The sequence below is a fragment of the Struthio camelus genome, chromosome Z (assembly GCF_040807025.1).
Source record: "Struthio camelus isolate bStrCam1 chromosome Z, bStrCam1.hap1, whole genome shotgun sequence".
NCBI lineage: Eukaryota > Metazoa > Chordata > Aves > Struthioniformes > Struthionidae > Struthio > Struthio camelus.
Genome location: NC_090982.1, coordinates 71,642,325 through 71,670,211, shown reverse-complemented (window position 1 = coordinate 71,670,211; position 27,887 = coordinate 71,642,325). Strand labels below are relative to the sequence as shown.

The 27,887-nt window shown below is 35.8% G+C and overlaps 1 protein-coding gene across 2 annotated transcripts in view; it reads right to left on the bottom strand.

Annotated features, from left to right (window-relative positions):
• Positions 1 to 27,887, bottom strand: part of LOC138064728 (potassium/sodium hyperpolarization-activated cyclic nucleotide-gated channel 1) — a 218,478-nt gene that overhangs the window by 71,836 nt on the left and 118,755 nt on the right. For both annotated transcript variants that reach the window (XM_068928537.1, XM_068928538.1), the window contains one exon: positions 12,981 to 13,199. In XM_068928537.1, coding sequence (XP_068784638.1) covers positions 12,981 to 13,199 — 219 coding nt within the window. The remainder of the gene's footprint in view (positions 1 to 12,980; positions 13,200 to 27,887) is intronic.

Here is a 27,887-nt window from a genome sequence, read left to right as displayed (position 1 = left end):
ACTATAATACACTAGCACTAGGAGAGCAATTGCATGTAGCAAAGCCAGAAAGTTGAGGCAAGGACAAAGCTATGCTCTGATTGTAAGGTCAAAGATACTGAGCTGACAGCTATGCCTATTAAGGATGTTCAAAACTTCTCATAATAAGCTTCTGCTTACAGATATTCATAACTTAATTAAACTTCAATTGTTTTATGTGAAATATGCCATGTCAGGTGTCTGTCTCATGTAGAAGAAGATGTCAGTTGGAATGGTTCTACTGTTTGTGAGAATAAAGCAGTGTAGCAGGAAAATGCAGTGCTTTATCAACATTAAAAGAACAATTAAAATAAAATAAACTTGCAAGTCCTACCATCCTGATATTTTCAGGGAAAGTCTTGGAGCTTGGCAATGCCAGAAGTTTCTTCTAGGGACTTTTTTTTTCGTCATTCTTATAAAATTCAATCAAAACTTTAGAACTTTTAGAACTTTTGATTAGAACACTGCTGTTCATATGTGCTTTACAAAGACTTGGATTTTAGTAAGAAATGACCTTTAGTAAGATCCTCAAGGATCCAATATCCATGTTGATCATGCTCCAGGTTTACAGGAGAGTTTCTACACATGTGCATAAGTAGGGCCATATGGTTTTCTGTATGCAGGCAAAATGAAAAATGAGTCAAAATGCAAAAATGATCAACCCTGAAGTTATCATACTGTTTATATAACTTCCATAGAGTTTATCTTGTACAATCTTCAGTATAAATCAATGTGTTTTAAACATGCACAGACAGTGAAATACTATTTTGAGTGGTAACAATCAAACACAGTACTTGGGCTATCCAATGCTAATTCCATGGAACAGAATATTTCTTTAGCTATAACTTGAGTAAGTAATTAAAGTTGAGTAATTAATAAATATCTGTGGTAATCTAAGGATTTTAAGAGCAAGAACAGCAGTAAAGTCAAGTGCAAGCTCATGTTTTCTTTTCTTTTTCATGTTTGCAATTTACATTTTTTTCGAATTGATGGCTGACACAGAAGTGCTCTATGCCACCAAGTGAAAGTATGTTTAAAGTTGTATTTAATGTAAGTCATAAAGTTAAATTCTGTTTTGAGTAGTTTCACGCATTTAGTAATGGCGTTAAATGGAAAGCCAGGTCATTTCACTGAGGTACATTGTCTTCAGACACTGGGGATAGAAAGACAGGTCGTTTTCTCAATCTGCCACAGCATTGTGCCCTACTCTATTGATAACTGTATTGCAGATTTAAATGTTTCGTGCAATGGGGCATACATCTAATATTAATGGAATATTCCATAATACAATGCTTTCATTATTCACTTTTTTTTCTTGCTTTTTCCTGCTTTTTCACATTATTCCATTTAATTTTACTGCTGCACCCTAGGGAAGCTCTCATTTCATTGGCATAAGTGGCACAGCATTCGTAATAACAGCGAAAGCTTTCTTCTCCTGTCATGGCAGGACTGGGTGGAAGGTTTAGATGATGGCCCTATCTTCTCCAAACCCCATAAAACAGATGGTTTCTATGGAGGGTTGTGACAAAAAATAGTGTTCTCAGAGGACATGTGTTCTCTGCGAGATGCACAGACTAGCTTGGATAAAGGCATAGGGATTGGGGATGAGGAATGGTAAGCTGAGAAACTGTGAAAGAAAATAAAGGCTAGCTAAAGTAAAAAAAGTGGGGAGAGCTGAGGTTTATCTCTTGAGGTTTCAACTGGAAAGCAAGATGACATTTTCCTACTGTCCCAAATCATTTCCGGGCCTGGAACTGTTTTGCAGGCTTACACTGATCTTTGCTAACTTCCCCAAACTATGAGCTCTGTGGAGGAGGAACCAGTTTCTTAAGTATGTTGGAAAGAGAAATTTAATATATGATGTGATCTTCCAGTAATAAAGAATTATAGAATATCTTCATTTATTGAGTTACATATATTAGTGGTTTTATTGTGCCCTTGTGTTTCAGAATCACTTACTGATTTTTAGATTTTGCTTTAAAATTAATGATCCAATATAGTCCTTTAGATTTCGTAAGCTCTTTTTCCCTTCTTATAGTTCTTCTCTCAGTTTCTTTCAGTTTTTTCAGACTTCTAGCAAAACTGTCTGAATAGTAAATACTGTTGGTGCTGTCTTACAAATCCATCTGACAGAGCACAGACTATCAGCTGATATCAGCTGATATCTCTCATATCTCATATCACAAGCAACCCAAAATCTCACTGTCTGCTGATTGAGTTAAGTCAGTGTTTAGGTAATTCTAACCATTTTGTTGAGCAGTCTCACTTGAAGTCTCTTCTGCTATTTTATTGCACTGCCCACTTTTAGAAGCTGATGATGCTCAAAATAAGGGAGGAAAACACAGATGGAAATAAAAGGCTCATCTCTGTCCCCTTCCACAAAAAAACAGAGGACATACATACATACCAAATCATTTCTGAATTTCTTCTAGATAAGGTCATGTACTGTCCAGCCTGAGGCTTTCCTCAGGAAATGAATTCATTGCCCATCAATAAGTCTTCCACTACAAGCTCCTACTTCTATCACAATTCTCCCTCAAAATAACCCAACAGCCTCTCCCCTGCTGCAGCTCCCAGTTCTTTCCCCTCTTCATCCTTCCACTTTTCCCACTTCACATAATCTTTGGCTCCTGCTACTTTTAGTGCCCTTTTCCCCCACAGTTATACCACTGGCAGAAGTCACAGATGCCTTCCTACAGGCACAGATGCCAGTTACACTCTCTTTGTACTCCTGTCTCAATTTTCCTTTGTGTTAGCCTTCTGGACTGCCTCTGGTGCTGGTGGTACTCCTTGCTGAGGTCTGTGTTCATCTGCTGAGGCTACCCTGATGCTACCCAAACAAATACTGAAAAAATCTTGGTGCTAGACAAGAGTGAAGCATCAATAAAGACAGCTAGACTATTCTGCCAGGTGATAATCCTCTCCTATTATCTGCTCCCTTAAGTTCTCTCCAAGGTCAAAAGAAAAGCATATGCTGGGAAAAGAAGAAGAAGAAGAAAAAAAACATGTTGAGGAAGGAGAAAGGGTAGGGAGGTATCTTAACTAAAGGAATTAACTTCATTAAACTCTTGTTATCAGTTCCTATCAAATGTGTAAAAAAAAAAAACCACCCAAAGAATTGCTTTCATTTTTCATTTTAAAATTGGACAATATTTTTTATGAAACATGATTTTTATGTTTTCATCAAACTCTGCAGTGAAGAAATATCTGTGGCCAGCTCTGCCTATACTAAAAACAGTCAATGAAGAAATACTTTTTAAAAAAGAAAATTATATAAATAATTATGTGAAAATGACGTTTCCCTATCCAAGAATGGTGCAATGCTAATTCATAGTATTGTGCGCTTTTATGGAAAGAGCTGCTTTCATTATGCTTTTAATAAATATTTAGTGTGTACAAAAATGTGTTCTAAAGGATGGGTTGCTTTTTTTTCCAGTTACAGCAATCTGCTGGAAAAGGTAAATCTACGGAATATTATGAAAGCACATGGAGATAAAAATATTTTACTTTTATGTTTAGTACTGACTCTCTGCTCTAATAGATGCTTCTTAAATTAGTATTACAATATTTTTTCAAGGTTACTAACCACTTGGACAAATCTAGTAATTTAGCATACACTAGAATCTAGATGACTCTGTAAAACATTCTTTTGTAGAGAAAAGGTTTCACTCCTTCTGCTGTCTTGTGCACTCCATAATCTTTATAAATCTATATTGCATGTCTTGGTTATACAAATTGCAATGTTTTCAAGGCAGATGTGCTGCAGCTTTAATTACTCAGACCCCAGGAAACAGGGTGAAGTAGGGAGAGAATTATGATTTAAAAGTAGAAGATAAAAGTAATCAATCCTTTCCTCTTCCCCTTTTCCCCTACAAGACACAGGAAATAAAAGAATTGGCATAGCAAGGATTATTTTCTCACCCATAATATTATGTTATATATTATTGAGCATTATTTCCTTCTACACATACAGGAAACAAGCAGAATCATTCTAGTGTAACTCGGATAATTGCTACCAGTTATCTCCATCTGGTGTGAATCACACAGTCTCTCCTGTTAAAAGGTAATTTGTGCTATATTCCAACACAGACTTTGAAAAACAAAAGTTTGTTTCTTAGCGTTTGTTTCTGTTTCTTTTTCTGTTTCTGTTTCTTTTTTTTTCTTTTTCTTTTTCTTTTTTAAGTATGTAACCTACCCTACAATAATTACTACAAAAAGAAAGCTGTTTGTTCATAAAATCTGATGCTGGTGTAACTTCATATCTTCAGAGCTAATTTTATATAGTCATCATGAACACGGCTGAAATTGTAATGAGCTTGCGCTGCATTTTCATATGGAAAACTGTTAGAAACCTAATTCATAATGCAAGACAGCAGAACACTTTATAGGTAAATTACCCACAACACAGCAATAAATCAAAGTAAGTCCCATCTGTCATTTTAGAAGCAGTGGGAGTCTATTACAGTTTGGCACAGGTATGATGCAGCCGGATGGATAGCAGTTGGCTTGCACAGCACATGCTATTGGGAGGAACCAACTGCCTTTTTAAAGATACAAGTCAAAAATAGCCAGCCTGATTACTCCAGCAAGATCGAGTGTAACGAGAAGCTGAAACACAATAATGAAGAATCTGGACAAAATGGGAGACCAGTGTAGTAAGAACATTCTCATTGATTTATATTCCTTTCCTAAAGCCGTTCCCTCTAACAGAGTGTACTATTCATTTCCATTTGAAAGAAATTGTTTATTTTGTTTTCACTTTTTTTTTTATTACTGTGTTTTTTAAGGTAAATAACTTCTGATTATTGTTTGCGCAGTGGGGGGAGGAATGGCCTTACTTGTTGCAATAATATCTACTGCTGTTCTCCATTTCAAATCTTCAGAAGGTTAGGGTCAAATTAAATATCACAACTATGCCCAGCAAAAATTCAAGTAATTATAATAAATGAGCTGACAGAAAGAGAAAGCAAGTGATGCTAGTAAAGGCCCTATCCTGACACAGCCAACATTTTCACATTCAATATGTCTCTCTCTGCACTTGAGCTCTAGTAGCTGTGTTTACATATTCATTTATATGTCAGAGGATTGAGTTCATGATGGTAGAAGAATTAACACAGAAGAATTAACATATCAACAAGTGATACAAGCATATCCTTTTGAACACCAGGAGGCACCCTTTGAAATAGAATATCTTAAACGGTTGTTCTTTTCTGAACTGTGGCCTTTCGTTCATTTTCGTTTGGAATGTTTTGTAATTCCACAGTTATCAAATATATTTTAATAATTTGCTCTAATCTAAGAAATCCCAGTACCTTCTACAAAGATGAATAATGCTCACAGAAGACAGAAAGCCTCTACCCATTTAGCAGTCTGACATCTGATGGTCACAAAAGCCGCAAAAGATGATATAGTGCATCAGACAGATAGACATAAATAATCCAAAAGTCAAGATTTCCAGACTCTTTTGTAACTATAAGACCCTCTGAATTTCCAATGAAAATTAAAAAAGCCAAGAAGAATTACCATTACCAGAAACAAGCCAAAAAAGCTCATGCAATTACTTTTTCCTAAATATTTAGAGAATAATAGTGAACTTTCCTCTTCTCAGTATTATGATAACTATAATGCTCTTAGCACAGTCAATACTCAATTAATCCTGGAGGTATGAAGCTATAGGAAACTTTTAACAATTCTTGTACTTGATCACTCATAATACTGATGAAAAATTGCTTACTATTTAAAATATCGCACTGTGATGAAGCTAAATCTGATATAAATCTGTGCAAGCTAATGAAATTTTATAAAAGCTTGCAAAATTACAAGCTGATATTCAGTGACAAGATTTCACCCTCCTTTTTTTTTCTTGTGAGTCATAGTAAACCATACCTCATTCTCCAAAATAAATAATTATTTTGGGGTGGAATATATACTGTAGCACAACTGCATGGAAAAGATAAGATTTATCTTCAAAATGGCTCACCTACTCCAGCAATCAGAACATAAAATGACCTATTATGCTGCATACAGGAAAATGTGCTATTGTTAAGAAAAGGAGTTGAGACCAATCAGATAATAGTTTTGTGTTACACTATTTTCAAGCTTTCCTAAATCACTTGCAGCAACAGAAAAGAAAGATGTCAATTAAAAAAAAAAAAAAAGTGAACAGCATGAAAATCGAACTTATTAAGCAAACCAGTATTTCTTGGGAATCTTTTCTTATCAGATCAGATCAATGCACTACATGTTAAAATTCCAGTATCTCGACTTCATCTGGATGTGTAAAATTCAAATTATGCTCTTTCTGTTTCTTGCATTCAAAACCACCAGAACAACTGGAAATTCAAAGATTCTTACTTCATGAATTGTACATAAAAAATGTAGGCATCAGAAATTCTGCTTTATGTTATCTGCTTCACAGTCATTCCATCTCATCCATCTCTGGACTCCAACAAGGGAAGACAAAACCTGACAAAAATACGCATATATGTATATGTATATGTATATGTACATAGAAATGTACCAAAAGTGGGTACAAGCCTAATTAAACACTGATGTGGCCCTGTTTTTTGACACCCCTCCTCCCTTTCTACGTGTTTACACGATGACCTAATACCAGAACTGCCACTTCCTAAACTCTTGCTCATCTGTAGATCCCTGTTATTCACAGCTGTCTAAGATTTTCCAGAAAAGTCTCCTAGGCATCAAAGCTCTACTAATGAGCATATCAAGAGCCTGATGTCTATCTTGTTCCAGCTCGTCTTTGACCACAAAGCATTTGAAACTTAGAAAACATAGAAGATGTGTTCATAAGAAAATGCAGAGACATCACCTCCCAGATGAGTGTTAGGATACCAAGTCGTAGCTCATGGCAGAGTGCACTTCACTGCCTTTGGCCCTCTCGGCTGCACACTAAAATCATCGAGTAGAGAGAGAAAGAAGCATGACTCTCCATCCCAGCATTTAAGGCATTCATCTGAAAAAAGGGAAACTAAGGTTTTGTTCCCACTACCAGCACTGCCTGTGAGCTTCTTAGGAACCACTTATGAATGTCCCCCTGGAAATGGGGTGGGACTCACGCATGTTGTCCCCTACAGAGTCACGTTCATTTGCCTTAACCCTCTCGGGCGCAATGACTGTTTTGTACTTTTTGGTGAAGCAGTGCAGTTTGAACGGGTGAGATGAGGTGAAGGGAGGTGAAGTGAGGTGAGAAGTCTCCTCTTCACTTTCCTTTCCATCTGCTTCATCTTGTGGCAGCACAAAAAGCCTGGTGTGTGGCGGTAGGGTCGTACTCCTGTATGAACGGTTCAGGCAGCTGTTGGCTCTGAACCTGCTTTTGCTGCTTCTGGGAAGAGTTTCCTCTCTCCAGGGTGATACACCGACAGGGGAGGAACCGCCATCTGCTCTTCTGGCTGCCTCTGAAACGAAAGGTGATCCCTCCTTGCCGTTTTGAGGAAAGGAGCTTAGATGTCTAACTGCATAAGCTGCCTGGAGTATGTGCCTCAGCCGCACGGAGGGGAAGGCATGGGGGAAAAGGGGGAAAATGGAAATACACTTCAGTCATTGCTCCTTCAAACCAGCTCACCGAGCTTTCTGGCTCTTGTGTATGAACTGTGGAGAGTCTGCCTCTCCCCATCCGCTATATGCAGAATTTAGATCTCCAAAACAGAGCTGTGCGCAGCAGACTCGAAAAGCTGGTGCAAGCCTTTGTGCTGCAAAATCTAAAACTGTCTTCCTGCCTTAATCCTATGCTATTCGCTTGTAAACATTTACTTGCATGCTTAAAAAGAAAACTAAAAATGAGCAATCTGTGCTTCAAATCACCATGGTGTCTAAGTAAAAATACCCAACACCAATTAGTAAGTTGCTTTTAAATTATCTTCGCATGCAATTAATGCTTTTTCTCTGTAGAAAAGCACTTTAGATCTTTTCCTGTCTTTGAGATCTAAAAAGATGTACCCTCTTTGAGTCTAGTGACTGACTTAACAGAAGATGTGCTAAAAGACTATAAATTAAGAGATAAGCTAAAAGCATAGTTTAGGGTTAGAAAGAGATGTCTTTTGGGATATTTAAAGTTGATGTCAAGTCCAGAACACTTCCTCATGTTTAATAATGACTTAACGCATCTTCCCAAGAGTAGGACAGCATCTCCTATTTTTTCCATTTCTCATGAAATGCAGATGGATGAATTTTGTGCCTGTTTACTACTTGCAACTGGTAAAACTGCTTTATGTGTTTCTTCTGTTTTTGAAACCTTGTGTGGTTGTTAGACTTGCTTACCAATAAAGAAAAGTCAAAATATATAAAATGATAGCCTAATGAAAATGCATTTAATAGCTATCATTTTATCAAGACAATTGTAAAATCTCTTTGGATATGACACAATCTGTATGCTACTACAACTCTATTAGCTTGTTTGTGACTTAGTTCCTGGATGTTTTGTACTACTACAACAGACTGGAACAAAGGAAATTTTAACCAATCTTTGTTAAGCTTATTCAATAGTATCCAAAGCATTAGGTGACTATTTTCCTATTAAAAACTATAAACATTCAAATGAAGAGGTATTTTACTAATGGTCTTCAAGTGACTTCAATGGTGTCAAGTGACTGTTTATTTGGCTGCTTTCTTTTACAGTACTTGGTTAACAAATTCTGCATATGCATTTCAGTTTTTTTTCAAATGTTACCTTAATAGAGACAAACATTTTTTTGAGATGCTTTGTTACTTCCTGGATATTAGAAAATGTTAAAACAGTTATTATTGAAATATGACTTCTATTTACTATTGCATCCATCTCTAGTTTATACCAAAGACTGCGGAGGGAGAATGCTAGGATGCCATTGATTTCTTCTGTCCTTTTTTAAGGTAGAATGGTCTATCAGATTTTCTTACCGAAAAGGGAATGTGGATTGAATATACCTGACTTGGACATGTCTTTCTCCTCCGTCAGGCACTGGCACTTCACTCACTGAGACCACGTTCTGACATACTTATTCACTCTGAGAGATATTTTTCTCCAAGAATATTTCCATTCACTTCAGTGGAAAAATCTGTGAAGTGCTCCTCAAAGTGAGCAGAATGTAGCAATCTGTCCTTTTTTACAGCAGTTCTTGATATGTGATTTTACTGTCCCCCCTCTGCATTTGGCAGCTAATAATAACTGTTAATTTCCTCTTATAAATTATATCTTTGGCCCATAACAGTAAACCCAGTGGAGTAATATTTGCTTTCTTAACCATACTTTGATTTCTCTCAGTATGCAATGCTTGGCACAGGTAAAATTCTTAGTTGGTGCTCTTGGACGGTGTTTGGCATATCTGGCTTAACAAAAACTCTTTCTTGCCTTCCTGTGTTCTTCCATTTTGAATTGTAATGCTTTTTCTAGTTTTGCATAGCCTGAGCTTTGGAAGGATCTGAACAGATGTGGGGTATTACAGCAGATGTGGGGTTTTCAGCAAATATGTTACTTTAAGCTACTTTCATTTTAAGAAGCACCAGAACTATCCTTTCATAGTTGGGTATTACAGACACATTTATGAAATGTCATCTTAGCTACAGCAGAAGAATCAGATGGAAAAAAAAAAAAGGAGAATAAGATTTTAGCATGATCTGACCCAGAGGAGAATTTTAGAACATCTTCCCTCTTCATCTCTGGTGTCATTCTACATTCTCTAGCAATTCATGCTAATTCCATTATTTTCAGTATCTCTTATTACAGAAACATGGAACCATGAAATACACAGTGTTACATATTTAAGAATCAGTGTTACATATTTAAGAATAACAGCAAAAAAAAAAAAAAGATACTAGCATTTAAGCCCAAGAAATCTAAGTAGTCACTCCCTCCTGATTTATCCAATTTTGAATTCCAGGAGAAGAGAAAGTAATGCACTAAGTAAAAATACATTTTTGTGTTTATATTAAAAAATCTGAAACCTGTGGTTGAAGATTCGATTTACCTTTTTCTCAAGTTTCTGTTAAGTGAAATCTAAGCTACTTTTATCTGCCAGTAACTTAGAAAATATGCTGACAAAACGAGTAGCACAAAATGGTCTTTGAAACAACCATTTGTCTAATTTTCAAAATAAAGAAACAGTATCAGATGTATAGACAATATTCTTCGGCAGTTTATAGTAATGGTTTCATAATTTTTAGACTATATTCATAGATTTATTTCAAAATATCTGATTAAATTCTGATAAATTAATGGGTAAGAACATGCAAATATGTCAGTATAGTAGTTATGACTGATACTATACAAATGATTTCAGGGCCTCAGAAATCAGTAGAAAATTTTCTTTAATTACAATATGCTTTAGCCCTAGGACATAATAATTGCCATGCAAAAGATGGCCAAAGTGACAGAGAAATTTTTTTCTATAAAATAGAAACATACAACTTCTTGCTCATTTCTTTAATTCTCGACTGTGGATGCCATGTTAGGCTTAGGACTACGATGTCAGGAAACCAATGGGAAATAAGAAATGAAAACAAAGAGAATGCAAATGTTCAAAACTGCAGGAAGTGAAAAATGCCAGACATTTCCACGCTATGTTTAATAAAATGTATGCAAAAAAACAGAATAAAACAAAATATAATGCTTTGTTTGCTGTTATATGAAAATATGAGAAGTGCAACAGCACGTGACTGCTCCCTGGATTTTAATTTACACAATAACCCCTAAATGAAACTGACTTTACTTAACACAATTTTAAATATATGCATATTTTTATACATTTAAAATATTTCTGAAACTCAAAAATGTATGTATCTACAAACTTACCATATGAACAAATGAATATTTTTGAGAATAATGAGTTCTATATCATTAGTTTTCAGATATAAATGTGCTTATGAGTTAAAAATTCAAATAAAATATTTATACAAATAATAGACTTCTCCTTGTTTATGGATTTCTTTTTCTTAGATTCCCTCTTGAACTACATAAAATGTTTAAAACAGCAATACCCTTCGAATTTTTTAGGTAACCATGCCAGTAACCAGGCAGATTTTTTAGGAAAGAACATTGTGATATTACAATGAAGGTCTGAGGATAACAAATACGATAAGCTTTCAGGCTGATGCTGATTTCATATGTCTGTGTATGTTTGTGTACATATGTCGATCCTAACCTCTAACGAAACAGCTGTTATACTAGGTCTAAGGTTTCCTTCTTTACGTTTTCCATTATGGTTAAATTGTTTCTATCCCACAGCTCCTTACAAATGTCCCGTTCCGGTAAAATTGCTTCCCTCTGAGATGGCAGAAGAGACCATGTGAGTAGTCCCAACAAGTCAGTTCGATTAAATCACGTAGCAGGATTAGCCCCTGGATTGTACATTGAAATGGAGCTTTCACATGGCCACTGACAGAACTCAGATTTCTCAAGGCTCTGATGCTCACTCAGCCTCTCTTTCTAAACCTCTCATCTTCACTTATCGTTCAAGATAACTCTGTGTTTGCAATCTTGGGTTTTAAACAACCGTGAGATTGATGTGTTAACTACTAGCTAATTTTTCTGTTACTGGCCTTCTATCACATCCCTTATCTCTCCCTGTCTCTGAGCTACTGCCTCCAGTTGTCCTACTGCGACTTCAGCTTAACAAAACTGAATGTAAACTTTTCTCTGATACGCTCTTATCTGCTCTTCCCTTTGCCTGCCTGCGAAGAAAACATCACAATCCTTTCTACTCTCAGGTCTTTTTGGATTTCGCATCTTTTCTTGCCCATCAAACTCAGGCCATTCCTCTTCATCTTCAGCACATGCAAGGGTCACCTTCTCCTCTACATAACTCCTGCCAGGTTTGTGTTACATCACACTGAGATTTCTGCCCAGTTTGCCTTTCTGGACTCCCTTTTTGATGCATGCCAAATACTGTTGCTCAGGCCATGTTTCTTACTTGCTGATTTGAACTCTCCTTTGAACTCTCTGATTTGACTAGTTTGCTCAGCTGACCTCTCTCCTGGCATGTCCTCTCCAGTTCCCCATTTACTATAACATCCAGTTTTGGCTTCTTTTAAGCACCTCAGTAACTCTGCACATCCTTATTGTCCTTTGCTGAGTTCCATCCTCATCCCTTCTTCCTCATACCACCATTCTGACCATCAGCACCTGGTTTCATAAATTCATCCACACTTGCCACTGCCTTTGTTCAGAGAATTGACAATGTTAATTCGTGCATCTTTGTGCTCCTTCCAGAAAGTTCCCACCCTGTACCCATTTATGTCTTTTCATTTCCACTCATGCCTACAAGGAATCTAACAAACTCAAATTTTCTTTCTCTTTCTTAAAGAACTCTCTATTTCTTTCTTCCCCTAAACTGTCTCTACTTTTCTATCTTTTGGCTGCTTTTGCTTTTCCTTTTTAGGCTAGTGTTCTTCAGTCCTTGCAGAGAACCTAGCACATCATGGATAATAGCGTAAACACTTTTCTGATAAGGTAAATAAAGACTTCTTTTAAGCACTTCTCTAAGGTAGTTCCAGGCAACACTAATTGATTGGGCCTGGTCCTCATTTAAAGGCCATTCTTATGACAAGTTCAAGTTTATTCCTATATTGCAGTCCAAAGGAATGACAGTAACCTCTACAGACAAACCCACGGTACCTATTTCAAGTTCCTCATTCAAGCTACCTAGTTCAAGTTCCTACAGAGTAAAGCACAGTCTGGACCAGGAGATGGAGTTTTTACATCATGTTTTACAGAACTTAAAGCAAATTTCACATTCAAAATTTCATTCAGTGCATGCGACACACGGAACTGTCTGCTCCCTAAGTAATCGAGGTTCATGTAGGAATACATTTAGCCCATGGTGTTCTCTGAGTTATTTCATGTTCAGTGAAATTTGCTGCAGGATTCAGATGCTTCTAGATTATTTCATGCAAAATTGTAAAGCTTTTTCCACATTTAAAACATCTCATTAATCTATTTTAAAACTTTAAAAAGTTGCATTAAAATGAATTACCTTCTCTTGATATTGTCGTCGTGAAGAATCCAGAGATTGAATTAGGGCAGTTGCGTGACCAACAAACATTGCATAACAAGTAGCCCCCACAATCATACTCAACATGGTTATCCAGAGATCGGACATGCTGACAGGGGCACGGGCTCCATAACCAATGCAGAGCATATGGCTCATGGCTTTGAAGAGCGCATAGGAGTACTGCTTTCCCCAGGAATCATTCTGCAAGAAAAGAGACAAGTGACTGAGCCAGCAAGCAGCTGAAGGAAAAAATACTTTTGTACCTATACAGTAGGCATTTAGATTACAGGCTCTGAAGGAACAGCCTGGTAATGCATCCTCTGTGCATGAGAAGAGATATTCCTTCTAAATTAATTACTAGATAAAGTATCAGAGATTCTGTCAGATAGTACTTAGCACAGTGACAAGAAATAAAATTGACTATTTTTAATACATGATTGTTTTCTTAAACTTGGGTGTTAACCTAATTACAGGGAGGTTAAAGGTCAATTTTATTTTACACTCCAAAGCAGGAAGGATTAGAAAAAGCTGAGCATGCAGACTTATCAAGTGTGTGAAGGTGGCACTTTGTTTTAATATGCATGAACATAGTCCTATGGCCCCATTTCTTTCTCTTCAAAGAGTTGTCCATTTTAATATACAACCACATTTCATCTTATCAGCTGCTTTACTTCCTAAGCAGATAAAAAACCCTCCTTGAATCTACACTTGTTGTTAATTGCTGTAATGTTATCTGTTGTTTGTCCGGTTTATCCTGTTCTTCTTGTAATACTTTGTCTATACCAGAAATACCTCAATTCAAAAGAACTCTATGTGTTCTTCTTGTTCAACCCGTGTTCATAGCCACGGTTTGTGAAACACATCTCAAAAGAACAGGTAAATTCCTAGGTCCTGCAATCTTGATATTTAGCCACCCCTTTTGGATTCTTTCTAGGAGATCAGAAGGACCCTGCAGCCCATTCACAGGCTTTTAAAACTGCAAAGATGCTGTCAACATCCTCCTTTAGCTTTACACAGAGTCAGTAAAAGGGGCTGTTCCCAGAGGAAAGCAGGTATTTTAACACATTCCAAAAAGCCGTGGGAGTGCTTGTTAGATTTTCTTTTTCTATTTTCCTTTGCCAAAGGAATGAAATGGGAACAGTTTTATAGCTGTTTATCACCCATTGCCCAGGAAAATAAATTGTGCTTGGAGGCACACTGTGTACATGAGAAAACATAGTATTTATCACAGACAACTGAGAACAATTTCAGAAATGAAGAAGTGAAGAAGGATAGCATTAATAAGATTGAACAGTTACCTACTATAGCGTACAATATACAGGACAAAAAAGTAACAATCCTGTATACATAAACAAATCTCCAAATCGCATTTATATATAAAACGTGCATTTAAAATATCAGTACTTGTATCTCTGTTCTACCCATAAAAGCTTTGCTCATATTTTTTTCACTTCTGAAACAGCTTCAGGCTTTCTCTCTTGCCATCTTAAATGCCAGGGATATTAATTACTCTTGTTCTTTTCATCTATGCTTTTTCTAGACCCCTATCAGCTAAAATAACTGGTAGCAGGGAATAAGCTAACAATTCTTGGAATGCAGATGACAAAATTAATATTTATTCACTGATATAACAATTTACAAATCAGTGACTCCTCTGTTTACATTTGTTTCATTTTCTAAGTTTATAAGCTTTTCAGATTTGTGAATTGCTTCTGTCCTTACAAAGGAAACTTATGTTGTAAATACTGCTAAAGGATAGTTTTTCAGTGTCTCTACCAACAAAAAGAATTATCTTAGATTAAACTATAACTGTTGAGAGTGGTATGGGTTTCATTGGGTAATGACGAAATAAATTTCCTTTTGGTCTGGAGCTGTAAAAAACACTCAGAAAATGAAAGAACTGGAGATGCTTCCCTTTAAAATCTCCAGTTTGGGATTCAGATACCCAGATGGAGTACAAGAAACCTCCTCTCTTTCTTGGTCAGGGCAGGTATTTTAGTCCAGATCCCCATTCTCCTAAGAAAATTACCTTTATAATGATCGAGGTATAGTGTATTTTGAAGGGATTTCCTTCCAGCTTGTATCAGTCTCATTTGGATGAAAGTAATTAATATGGGAATTGTTACAGAACTATACCAAATTCATTGCAGCTGACTGTTGCAGCTTCATGTACACTAAATTGGGCAAAATACTTGCTGGAAAAAAAAAAGATTGCGCTACTTGGAGGCTACAAGTGGTGTTATTAAAGCCACAGCATTCAAGAGGTTGGAAGATCATGACTTAGTTCTTGCACAGCTCCATACAGTGGATCTTGCTCCTAAACTGTGCTTCTTAGCATTACTATATTAAAAATATTTTAAAAAATTAAGCTGATCTTGATCTTGTCTATTAATTTTTTCCATCATATCTGTGTATGATAAATCTCAAATAAAGTTCTTTTAATGAAATTAAACCTTTACATCAAAGTCTTTGATTTAATACAAAAGCTGGTTCATTTTATTTCTTGACTGAGATCCTTTCCAAATTTATGAGTTACAATATTAAGTAAAATACTGTCGTCTTTAAGAGAGAATAAGAAAATGGCAGTGAGTATTTCTACTACAAATATATCAGGTGAGTGAAAAATAAATGAAATATTACTTGAAAAGTAGTGGCATGAGTGAATAAGGGAACTGCAATGACAGAAGAAAAACAACTAAAGTTGTACGACCAAACAAATGGATGTGTATCCAACCATACACCGATCTATATATATATATATATAATCCAAAGTAGGATCCCACAACTCAAGAGTCATGAATTACAGCTGAATCCAGATTGCACATTAGGGCCATCTCAAATAGCCATTTCGTTACATAGTCAGCATTAGCTATTATCTCCGTACAGGCTAATCACATTTCAGATATCTGAGAGGAGATGGTCCTGAGGAGCTGGTCCTCAGATGGGTAGAAAGGGCTTAGCAGGAGAAGAAAAAGACCTGGTGAAAAGGACTGACAAATCATTTAAATTCTGCTTGGATCTGCCTGGGGATCTTGTTGCTGAAAATATTTGTCAATGTTTTTTGATTTCTTTTTTCCCCCCCAAATCAATCGGTTCTTGTGGAGTTAGTCTCAAACATTGGTCTTTTTAGTTTCTAAGGGGATTTTTTAAAATGTGATGTGAATGAACACTGGTGTGAAAGGTACAAATTTCAGTATTTACTTGTTTTTTTGCTGATAAAAGTACAGAAATAACTTAAAAAGAATATTCTTTCTAATGTCAAATTCTATAAATCATGTATGCTACTACCTATTTTACAATACAAAATAAGAATAACAATTATTTCAGTATTTTTCAGTTTGTGTTGTATAACCTAAGGGTTTGGCAAGAGCAAGTTTAAAATTGTTCAATGTGACAGGTTGGAATTTTCCACAACTGGACTCCAATGTGCTGTTCTTTGCTATATGAAAGTGAGGTGTTACCGTTTCTCTGTTACTAGCATACAGAGATTTTTTCATTATGAAGCATTTTTGCACTTGCCTTATAAGGTGATTTCTACATAACACATTCACAGATAATATCCTTTTATTACCTGGAACCCATCTTATGAAATAGAGACTGCTGTGTTTACATGTTCAGCTTTTCTTTAACATAATTGTAATATTTATTATGTAAATATATTGTATATTAAGTATCTCCCTAAATGGTCATGTTTTGTTTCTAATGTATAGATTAAAAACAATCTATGAGATGAAAAAAAATCCCAACCATTCTGTAAAATGGAGCATTTAATTTCTTGGTTGACAACAGGCTGATCACTGGTTCCAGATTAGCAGTAATCAGTTTTAAATGTTCTAAATGAAATGACATTAATTTGGAAAAACTATTAAAGACCATAATTGTGAGAAATACTAAAGCTGTTTATCCAAGAATTGATTATATAATCTAGCTTGATGACATTAAGAAATCCTCACATTTGTAGAAACAGCAATCACCGATCATTTGCAATTAGTTTTGTAAGTATATGCATTAATTTAGCAGTTATCCAAACAAATACATTCATCACAGGGCACTCTTGATTTTTAAGGGCCTGTTTCCAAGCCTCTTCCCTGATTGGACGACGTTATCTTTTACCTCATAATTTCACATAAACCCGTTACAAATACCTTTTTGTAACATTAACTTTTCAGGTCATAAGAAATAAATCACAAAAAGGCCAAATGGGACCTTTTAAGGGGCAAAAAGAAAAGGTAAATTATTTTTCTCAGCTGCAATATGAAAGTGTTTCTACGTTACTGTAATCTATGGAGGTTATTACTAGGAGATTTTTGTCGTCGTCAGACAAATCAATTCTACTCCCACTCTGCAGTAATTCCCTCAGGCACAGCTTATCTTCCCTCAGTCATACCCTTGCACTGAGATATAAGTTGATTTAAAAATCTTGTAACAGGGAAGCTATTACAGGAACGGTAGTGGTTTCCAAATTTTGACCAGGTTCCTTTTTCCTTTCACATCACAGTAGCTGCATGTGTCGCAGACACTCTGCTCAGTTTATAGGGGCATGCTTTACAATTGTGGAGCAAAGACTGACTTAGGAATTAAATGAAATGATCCTGGACCCAGAATTCTGACTCTCCTTTGCAGACTTGCAGCAGCCATTCCCTACCCTAAAGAGCTTTCCTTGTTATCAATGGTACACGTCCAGAGAAGTCCACTGTAGCCTTTGGGTCCTCATGCAAGTGAGTGAGATCTGAAGAAGGGAAGACAGCTGCTAATCTTGGCAGGATATAGAGAGTCTATGTCTACGCTAGTAAAATTGAAAGTATCAGAGAGCATTTTGAAGCTCTAACTCGGTGTACCGCAGGAAAGGCCCCTGGCATGGTGTTGGTCAAGTAATACCAAACCTACTGGGGAGTTGATATGGGCAAGAAACTGTGTTTCTTATCAAATCCTGCATCAACTAACTTCACTGGACAAATCTTCCCAACCGTTACATTTAACTTTCCATAAAAGTTTTGACCTCAAAAGATTCTCACATTCTGGTTTGCCGTCTACATGTCTACAAAAACTGATTCTGCTCTCCTGTTTTTCAGAATAGCAGTTATGTCCATTAGTTATGTCCATGTACATACATATATAATGCTAACATCAGATTAGAATCTGGCCCTTATACAAAACCTATCTTTTCAACATTCACTCATATATATATTTTGATACGGATATACAGCTTACATAGTTGTTCATCAATCAGTTACATAATTTACTGCCTCTGGTTTTATACAGTACCTCAGAAAGACACTGTAATCTCAGACAACAAATGACACCAAAATATTACCTATATATTTCAACTTTCAAAGAAGTTGTTTGAATATCACAATGAATAATCAAGTCAGCCAATGGAGAAGTTTTGCAGTTTTTATTGTTTCAAAATTTATGCAATGGTGAATCAGTGAATCTACTACCATGCCAAACCTATATTCCTTATCACAGCTACTACTACTTAGAATCTCGTGTTGTCTTCTAAAACGTAGACAAAGGCAAGGCAAAATCAGACTTGGGAGACTAAAAATTCTCTGTTATTCTAAAAATCTTAAGAAGTTCCAGGAAGAAGCATGTATTTTAGGAACTGTGCATGTACATGGGATTTAAGGAAAAAAATCTGGATTGTTAAACTCCACGGAATAAACAGATGTCTTCAGAACCTTCTCAACATTTCTCTCTGCTAATACTTGCATAGATAACAGATGGTGCAAATGACTCAGCATATACTTTCAAGACCAGTATGAGGAGAAAAAATTTAAAAAGTGTTTGGCATTACATTTCACAAAAAAAAGAGGTTTGACTGAAGAAGCAATGACTAAATACTATATATATCCTTTTTTGAGAGTTGTTACACGACTTTACTGTCATTACAGCTCATTCATGTTTTGGTGCTATGTCTTTGGCACCAGCCTTCAAACAAAAACACAGTATCATAACAGATCTTTGTTGCTCTTTTGATTATTTTTCTTGATACAGAAGAAATTGAATGTTTATCCCCCAATGCATTCATTCCCCTGTTAAAAACAAGCAGCAAGAATATCTACCTGTGATCACTTTTTTGTAGCAAGAAATAATAATTTTCTTTGTGGAAGCAGTGCGGTAATTCATAAATAGCAACAGAAGTGCAAACATTTGGCTTATGCATACAGCCTGGTCTTGCGCATATATATCAGTTACCATGTTCATTTGAACAGGCCAATTACATTCAAAAAGACTGCTCCTATGAGAAGACATGCATATGCTCACAGGCTTACAGGGGAGGCTTCCCTGTACATTGCCCAATACTGCTCTGTTTTCACAGATATAATCAGAGATACAATCAGAAATTCCTACAAAGTCTCAAAATAATAAATTAAACCTTATGGGAAAAACACTTTTTCTATTTTTTTCTCCATGAATCAGCTCTCTCTGATTCACCCTTTTATCTGGACACCTTCTTTTCCTAACCGAACACAGAAGACTACAGAAGAAAATTCTTGATGCATGAATCCTATTTAAAATAATATTCTATTACAAAAATATTATTTTAATAAGAGTTTTTAAAGGCTCTGTAACAAAGCTTTTGTAAAGTTGAAAATAAAATGGTTAAAAGCACAAGACTATTTCTTTTTCCCATGTGAAAATTTAACAGCAAAATTAATAGTGGCAGGAAACATTCTCCTGTGCTAGAACTTGTTTGTCTGTTCTTGTAACTTTTCAGACAGTTGTGGTTTTGTGCTAGATCTATTAATACTCTCCAAAACAATTCCCGGGCCCAGCATGACAGTTAGCACTCTCAGCTTAGGCGCGTTAGGTCATGGATGATTCCTATTTAGCAGTTCACTTGAGGCCATCTTGTCTTGGTACCTAAACAAGTTCAATTGTATGGAAGCAGGCTATGGATTCAAGCGGCCTCCATGACAGTAAAGAGACTTAGGCATGTTTAATTTACTAGTATTAATATAGCCCCTATGTCTATGAGTCAGTAACAAAGTGAGACACAAATACTAGCAAAGGAAGCTCCTAAAATGTACCTCTACCTCTCTCTCATACCCTTCTGCACAAAACGTGAGATCAGAATGCAGTGAAGCAGTTTGGCTATTTTTAAAATAAGGGTTGTATTTCAGTTTCTTTAAGCACTTAGAATGCTAACTGCTTCTGCAATTTGAACATTGAAATGCTGTAGGCCTTGCCCAGTAGTTGTAACCTTTTTATACATCCATTTTCAAACTACATAGTAGATGGGATACTTTTTAGTAGCCATTACTATCACTGTAGAGCACCCCTCCTCCCTTCCAATTAAGTTCATTAATTTTTACATAATATTAAAAAAAAGTTTTTTTCAAATTCTTATAATTGAAACTGAAGATATTATAACAGCATCCTATGCTGCACTTTCTTCTTCAAGATCTGTTTTTCAAAATTTATCAAATAATGTAATAACCTGATGAAGACATTTAGCATTTGGCTTCCTCTCATTCAAAGTTTGATTAAGTTTATATCACGCTATTTTTTGATCCTGAAATAAGCTTAGTCATTGCTTTAAACAAGAGACTGAGTGAAAAAGATACACATTGTCGATGAACGTGATAATATAGAAAGCAAGAACCAGAAACTTTCCCAAAAGATCTCAAAAGGTTTTATTATAAGTGATAACAAAAAATAAGTACATCTCCAAGTTTTCATTAAACACAGTTTTGCTTTGCAAACACGAGCTGCATCCCAGAGATGACTCTTTTTTCTTTTCCTTTAAAAAGTATTACAAAACAATGGTGCATCTAATGAGAGAATATGTAAATCCTGCAAGAAATCTTTTAGATGAGAAACTGAAATCATATGAAATAACACTGTTCAAGAGATTTACAATTTCTGAGTGCATTAAAGATACCATATCTTTTTTTCTGCTCTTTTCAGTTGGCGAAAGGAGATGGATATGTTTACTTAACAAACCTTGAGCACGGAATCCAGCCATTTATGAAATTCTTTTACAATGCAACCACCGAGAAAAGCTTTGAATTTTCAACAGTAGTTATCTGATAGTCAAGAATAGGCAGATGATAAAGCGAGCTTAATATAGCACAGTTCTGGGAGACAGCTGAAGGAGTGCAGTGACATAAACCTGACTCGTGACTCCACAGTATGCTGCTTTAGTAAGAAGTATAAAGTAGAATTTCCATTGTCATAGATGATATTTGCAACCAGTTTAGAAAAGGGAACTCAGCAGAAGAAATTGCATCTCTGTATTCCATTGACAACTCACACTAGACAGCAAAATATATGAACTGTCTGATCCCAAATAATAAAATAACAATTGAAAATAAAATGTTTTTGGGAGTGCACATTTAGCGTTCTGAGTGCTATTGCCATTCTCTGTGAATCGGAATGATTTTAAAGCTATGTAAAAGCAATGAAGAAAACTACTAACTTAAGAAGTTGCAGGGAAGTCCATTATTAGCAAAAGGTCAGGAAAACTGTTGATACACCATTTGAAAGGTAGATAGACAGATAAACACAGATAGACATAAAATTATAATATCACAATGCTATCTCACTAAGAACTTCTCATAATATTCAAAGCCTGCTATCTGACTCCCCTAGAAGCACTTTCATCCATGTTCTATATACACATATATTCAGGCAAAGTAATCTTTTTTGTAAGTATTTTTAGGAACATGTCCTTAGAAATTAAAAAATATATATTTAATTGTAGATTACAGTAGATTAAAATGGACTAATATAATCTACTCATAAAACCAAATGTGTCTATGCAGGGTCTGAATATGCTTTAATAGGCTTAAAAATGAATTGAGGTGAATCAGTGCTACTTTCACACCGAGAATCAACATAAGAGTTGCGACTAGGATTCAGGGAGTTCCAGTTTACTACATTATGCTTTAAAAAATAGATTCTTTCCAAGGCAAGTTGATGTTCTGTATCACATAGGCAAATTCAAACAATTTTCTCTTTAATCTAAAGAAATAATTTTTATTATATTCTGTTTTCCCTTTAAGTAACATAGTTTTTAAGGCACAGATTCAGTGCTGTTTTTAAGATCTTAAGAGTTTTTCTCCAGTTAGCTGGTATTAAAGGCAACACTTTTCTTGTCAGTTTTTCAATTTATTTCCGAATCAGATGCCTTTGAGAGTTTAGGCTATCCCTAGTTAGTGCATAGTTCTTCATGAAAATTAATTCACTAAATACCTGAGCCCTCAAGAGGCCAGACTGCTTTTTGGTAAACTGCAGTCCTTCATCAAATAGTCCTAGATAAAACTGTGAATTATTTTATTAGGAAGTGACAGCATGAAGCAAAGGAGTTTTACAGTTGAAATCCTATTTTGGCTCTACAAAAAGAATAAATCACGGTGTCAAAGTAACCAGGCTGGATCTAGGTCAGAGGCTGTTCTTTCACTGAGAACTCAACTGAGTTTCACTATGAGCTGTTCTTACATTCACATGTCCTAAAATTGCAGGTACTTCCAGTGTTTGGAAGACTTTCAAGATAATAATGAATAAAAAGACAAAATGATTTAGTAGCTTAAACCCCACCCCAAAATAATTGCTATTCATTTAAAAAAAAAAGATTGGGGAATTATTAAAAATTCAGTTCCCTCCTCTACCAGAGGAGGTTTAACCTAAATCATAGAAGAATGTCCTAACTTTCAGGCTACCAACTATTGAAACTCTGAATTGGAAGGAGAGGAACACATTCCTTATCCGTGTTAAAGCTCTTCGGCTGTCCTTGAAAGAATTGACAGAGCACCAGAGCGAGCATGACCCTGTAGCACTCATCTGAGACGTTGGGGGTTTCTAGGGTCCAGCTTCTGCTCTAAAAATAGATTCTGTACATTACCCAAGGCTACCTCTGAGAAACAGTCTGGGGTTCAGGAACTGGAATACATGAGTGCCCTACAAATTAGGCCAAATGTGATGCTCGCTCTTCTTTACTTTCCCTGCCACAATAGTTCTTTTCTGTAAAGTGGGTAGCTTCATACCAGTGCAATCATAACTAAATGCCTATTGCTGGGCAGTTAGAGCACTCTCTTCCAAGCTGAGAGATGGGGGTTGGAGGGCAAGTTGAATGCTCTAACTCATGATCAAACTTTTGGTACTGAATTACTGTCTTTTTGTAAAAGCTACACTTGAAACAAAAACAAATAAAACATCAGTGACAAGCAAAAAGTGTTATAACCTTTTGCATTCGAATATTCAAAACTATATAGCTAATTAAATTACTTCTGGAGGAAACTTTGTTTCCTTTTCCTTCTCTCCTTTCCAATGTCTGAGTAAGTTCCTCTTCCTCTTCCTCTCTTTATACCTCAAAAGCTGCCTTTTGCCTCATTTGAAGAACCAGTAGACATGAAAAATCATAAAATTTTCAAACTTCTGAAAGGAATGAAAGGGTCTAACTGTCATGCTACTGTATAATCAGTAGCCTGTGCTCACTCTATCACTCTTAGGCACTCTTAGTGTAGTGTGCAATGCAAAGGACTCCAAACTACAGTCAACAAGGCTAGCTTCAAAAGCAGAGTAGTATAGCAGAGTCACAACACTATGAAACTATGTGCAGAATTCTGGCCTAAAAATAAAATTTCTATGGAAAAAAAAGTAATTAGACAAATTAAAGGAAGAAATACATATTAATGGCTGCTAAACACAAAGATACCAGTTCTGACTTCAGAAGTCCCTGAACCGAAAATTTCTGGAAGCTTGTAGTATATGTTAAGGAAACATCACTCTGTGCTTGTTTTGATATAATCTTACCTAGGAATCTGCTCTTTGCCACTCTTGAAAATGGGAGCTTGGGCCAGACAGACCATAGATCTGACTCCATATGGCCATTCTGTCAATCTTGCATTCTTATGTGAATGAATTCACAACAGCTGAATCTTTAGCAGGGCTCATTAACTTGAGTGCAGCCTTACAGAAGTATTTATACTGCTTTCAGGACTCGCTTTAGCATCTTGGCATAGTGCTGTGCTGTATGAACTGTACAGCAAACAAATTTCCACTAGCATTTTGGAATCTCTCTCTTGGGAGTTGGGTACGCTTCCTGGGTCCTGGGATGCAAAGACAAAAGAGGTTTTGTATTGTTTTGTTTTGTCTTCTGTGTATTCTTCTCTTCTTCCTCCTCTCCTTCCTGTCTCTTCTCTCCAAACCTCTTGCATTCTCCATCTGAGAGTAAGCTGCTCTAAAACCACTGATGCATAATTCTAATTATAATCTCATATCCACCTTTTGTATAGAACTGTTTCACTAGAGGATGCTTTATTTTTAACTGAAGAGTTATCATGTGGGTTACAACTTTCTTCACTATCATATATAGTTTTCAAATGAATATGTTCCTTGTTGCTGATCAGAGAAACAGCATTTCAAATACATTCATTCCTACTTCTAAATTATCTACTTCCAGCAAGATTTTATAATCTTGCTTATAATTTATATAATTTATTAATACTTATAATTTATATAAGTATTTATGAGATAGCATTCACAGAACAGTGGTAATGCGATTTAACTGTAGAGAAATGCTTTGAAAGCAATAGGGAATACCTTCACAGCTGTAACATAACAAGTAAGAAAGTATCTCTCTACATTTACAAATTTAAACTGTACTCCTTTGATCACAGGAAGATCTACAAAACTGTCCTGCAGAGCAACTGTAACATCCACCTGCTGAGTAGTTTAAAGAAATTCAGGTTTCTAAGTCTAGATACCAAAGATGAAAGTGCTCTAACTTAAACAGGTAACACTGAAGCAGATGACCTAGCCCTCAGGACAAGCACTGGGGGAGGTCAGTCACAGGAGCTGTATGATTGATTTTTGAAGGTGAGAGGAAAGGAAGAACATAGTGGTCCATAAGCAATGGAGGATGGAGAGGATTAGTAACAGTGCTTTGCATTTAATGTTATTTACATACATGTAGCTGCAGCAACCAGTGGTCTAACTTGTCCTGTGTTTTGTTTGACAGAACGGATAGTCACGGAGGAAGGCATAATAAAATCTTGCATTATCTGACTTGGGCACCTAAGTCAGTTGGCTAGTGACCCTGGGCTCCCAACACAGTCAGCAAAAAAATTAAACTCCTGCAGACGGTGAATCAGTGTAGAAGCTTAATGCAGGTGCTCTTTATCACCTCCAGCAGATATTTTTTTTCTCTCCATCAACTGCAGCAGGATCCTATTCAGCTAAAGCCACCTCCATTAGCTTCCTAAAGCTCCCCTTCTTGTGAGTTCATGGACAGCCATATTTTCCAGTCTCTTCCTTGCTCTTACCCAGTGATGAAAGCAAAATTCCTAAGGACAGACTCTTCTCTGAAGCTATGGTTTTATCTTACAATCTAAGGTTTGCTCTTGCAATTGAATCTCACATTTGGACTGGGATATGAGATTGCCAATGCAAAGGCTCAGGGAAGCCAGTGGGACTCTGTAAGGGGTGCTGGGGATTTGTCTACGTGAATTCAGTTCCAGCACTGTGGCTTTAATACGTAATAAATTGAGATGGTATAATAAACCACATGAAGGAGCAATTGAGACACAGAAAGCTATCTAATGAGAACACAAGAATGCTCAGAATATGAACTTTATAATTATTCAATTATATGGATAAAGTTATAGAGAGCACAAAACGAGAGGAAGAGTTATTGGATTCATGCCACATATTTGAATATTCAGATCTTGAAGACATGTCATTTGCTTTGCCTAAAAAAAGGTTGAGAAGGATGTTGAATTGGCAACATCTTAAAGGACTCATATTCTAGTGATAATAGTGTATAATTACCATAAGATTGTGTTATCTGACTTGCAGATGTTTGGAAACCTTTCTTAACTGGAAGCTTTTTATTTACTGGGCACCTGGTAAATGACAACATTGCTTGGAAAAATCGAATAATCATCTGCTGTGTATCTATTATATGCTTAGTTATAATCAAATGAAGTCTGTTTTACTTTTAGTTAATCCACTGAAACAAAGTAATCAAATCATTCGCTTCAGAGAAATTCAGTTCAGTTTGACTTGAAACTAATACCATGTCAATGTTTGATTATGTTAATAATCTGGCTAACCACATCTCTCTCTGGAAAAGCATTATGTATGGCATCAGGTTTGAAGAGCGATAAACAGCAATCACTTTTATTGCATAACCATTTTTGCATGCTCTAAGCATATAAATACAGGTAACTTTTAGCTGACTTTCAAACAGAATAGGTTAGATGAGATAATTCCCACCAAAAAGTTATTAAGATTGACGTTCTCATTTCATTGAAATTAGGTTTAAAATGGTGTTGAACAGAATCGCTTTATATGGCTATTTTCTACTTCTAAATTTTGCAGTAAAAATTCCTTTCTTTTATTTTTAAGAGAATGTTTTGTTTCTGTTCTTTATAATTAAAGCTAGGAATTAGTGATTGCAGTGCTGCAAAAACAACTATTTCTGAGTTTCAATACATCCTTTTTGTGAATTTCCTGCAGATAAGAGGCCAGTCTTCCTTAGCAATACAAACGCCAGCCAGCACTCCCAAACTGCAAAGAACACAAATCTTTATATATATATATATACATATATACATATATATATACAAATATATATAAATGCATTTTTCAGACTTAAACTTTAAAACAAGTCTACGAAAAGGAACAAAAGCACTATATGTAGGGAAGTATATCAAAGGCGCATTCATTCTTCAAAATAACAACAGGTCATGTTTTTCCACTGTCTTTTACAATAAAACTGATAGTCATTACTGATTATAAACACAGGTTATATTGTGTTTGGGCGAGTTTTTCATTGATATCACACATATGTAATTGTTCATTCACATTCAGTGTTAGTACTGTCACTGAATCTTTTAAATGAAGTTTTTTTGTCTTGAGGTCTGAAAGATTTTAAAATCAAAGCAGGAAAACCAAGAACCTTTGTTAAGCTCTAGAACTCCTTTAGCTTTTATATATTTGCACACATGCCAACCTTTTATTTCCTCAAATCATCTTGAGATGGGTGAGTACATTGTCTCATAGTTTTAGAAAAGACATTTGGGCTTCAGGTGTTACATTTCTCTTAAACATGCCTCATAATTTCTTTCTCCTTCCTCAAATTCTTTTTGGGGTAAAATAAAATATTTTTTGTATTTTGCCTTCACAATTCAACTAAGCTGGTTTAGAGTTAATATATCTCATTGATCTGCAAGATACATTCAGCTAGGAGCACTGAAGTTATACTATTATTTCTGAGGACATGTGGCATTTCCAACCTGTACTTCCTGTCAGCATTTGTATGGTATCCTCTCCATAAACAGCTGGTTTGTAAAGATACTGATTGCAAAAGCCTAAGCTCACTCCTGCAAATTTATGCAATTCAGAAATTAATTCATTTCTTTTAGATTAAGTTTTATACTCCTTTAGTCAGAAATGAGGGGATATATAGCAGTAGAAAGGCACTGTTGCAACCGTAAAACCATGTTAGAGAATAACAGGAAACTAAAAGCACTTCTTTTGATATGTTCTGTGTTGCATCTCCATTTAATATACAGAGATGAGGGTAAGGGTCAGACAGCCTTAGGTGAATGGCACTGGTCATGAGAGCTTATAGAGAGATGTTTGAACTGGTACTAAAATTCTAGAACTAAATCTGGCCTATTGAAAACTGAGCATTCCTGTCCGTTGTCCATGACTGTACTTTTTCAAGGTGAGCGCCAGCATTTTCTCTTCACGTAAATTTGAATTAAATTCATATTTTATTTCAACTAAAGGTTTATATCATGCACCATAAACTTTATTTCTGAACATCTGCAAAAAAAAAAGCATTCAAAATAAATAGAAAAAGGCCACAAATATCCTTCCATCTATTTTGTTTTAGCAATAATACTGTTTGCCGTTTTAACTGAGTTTAGACTG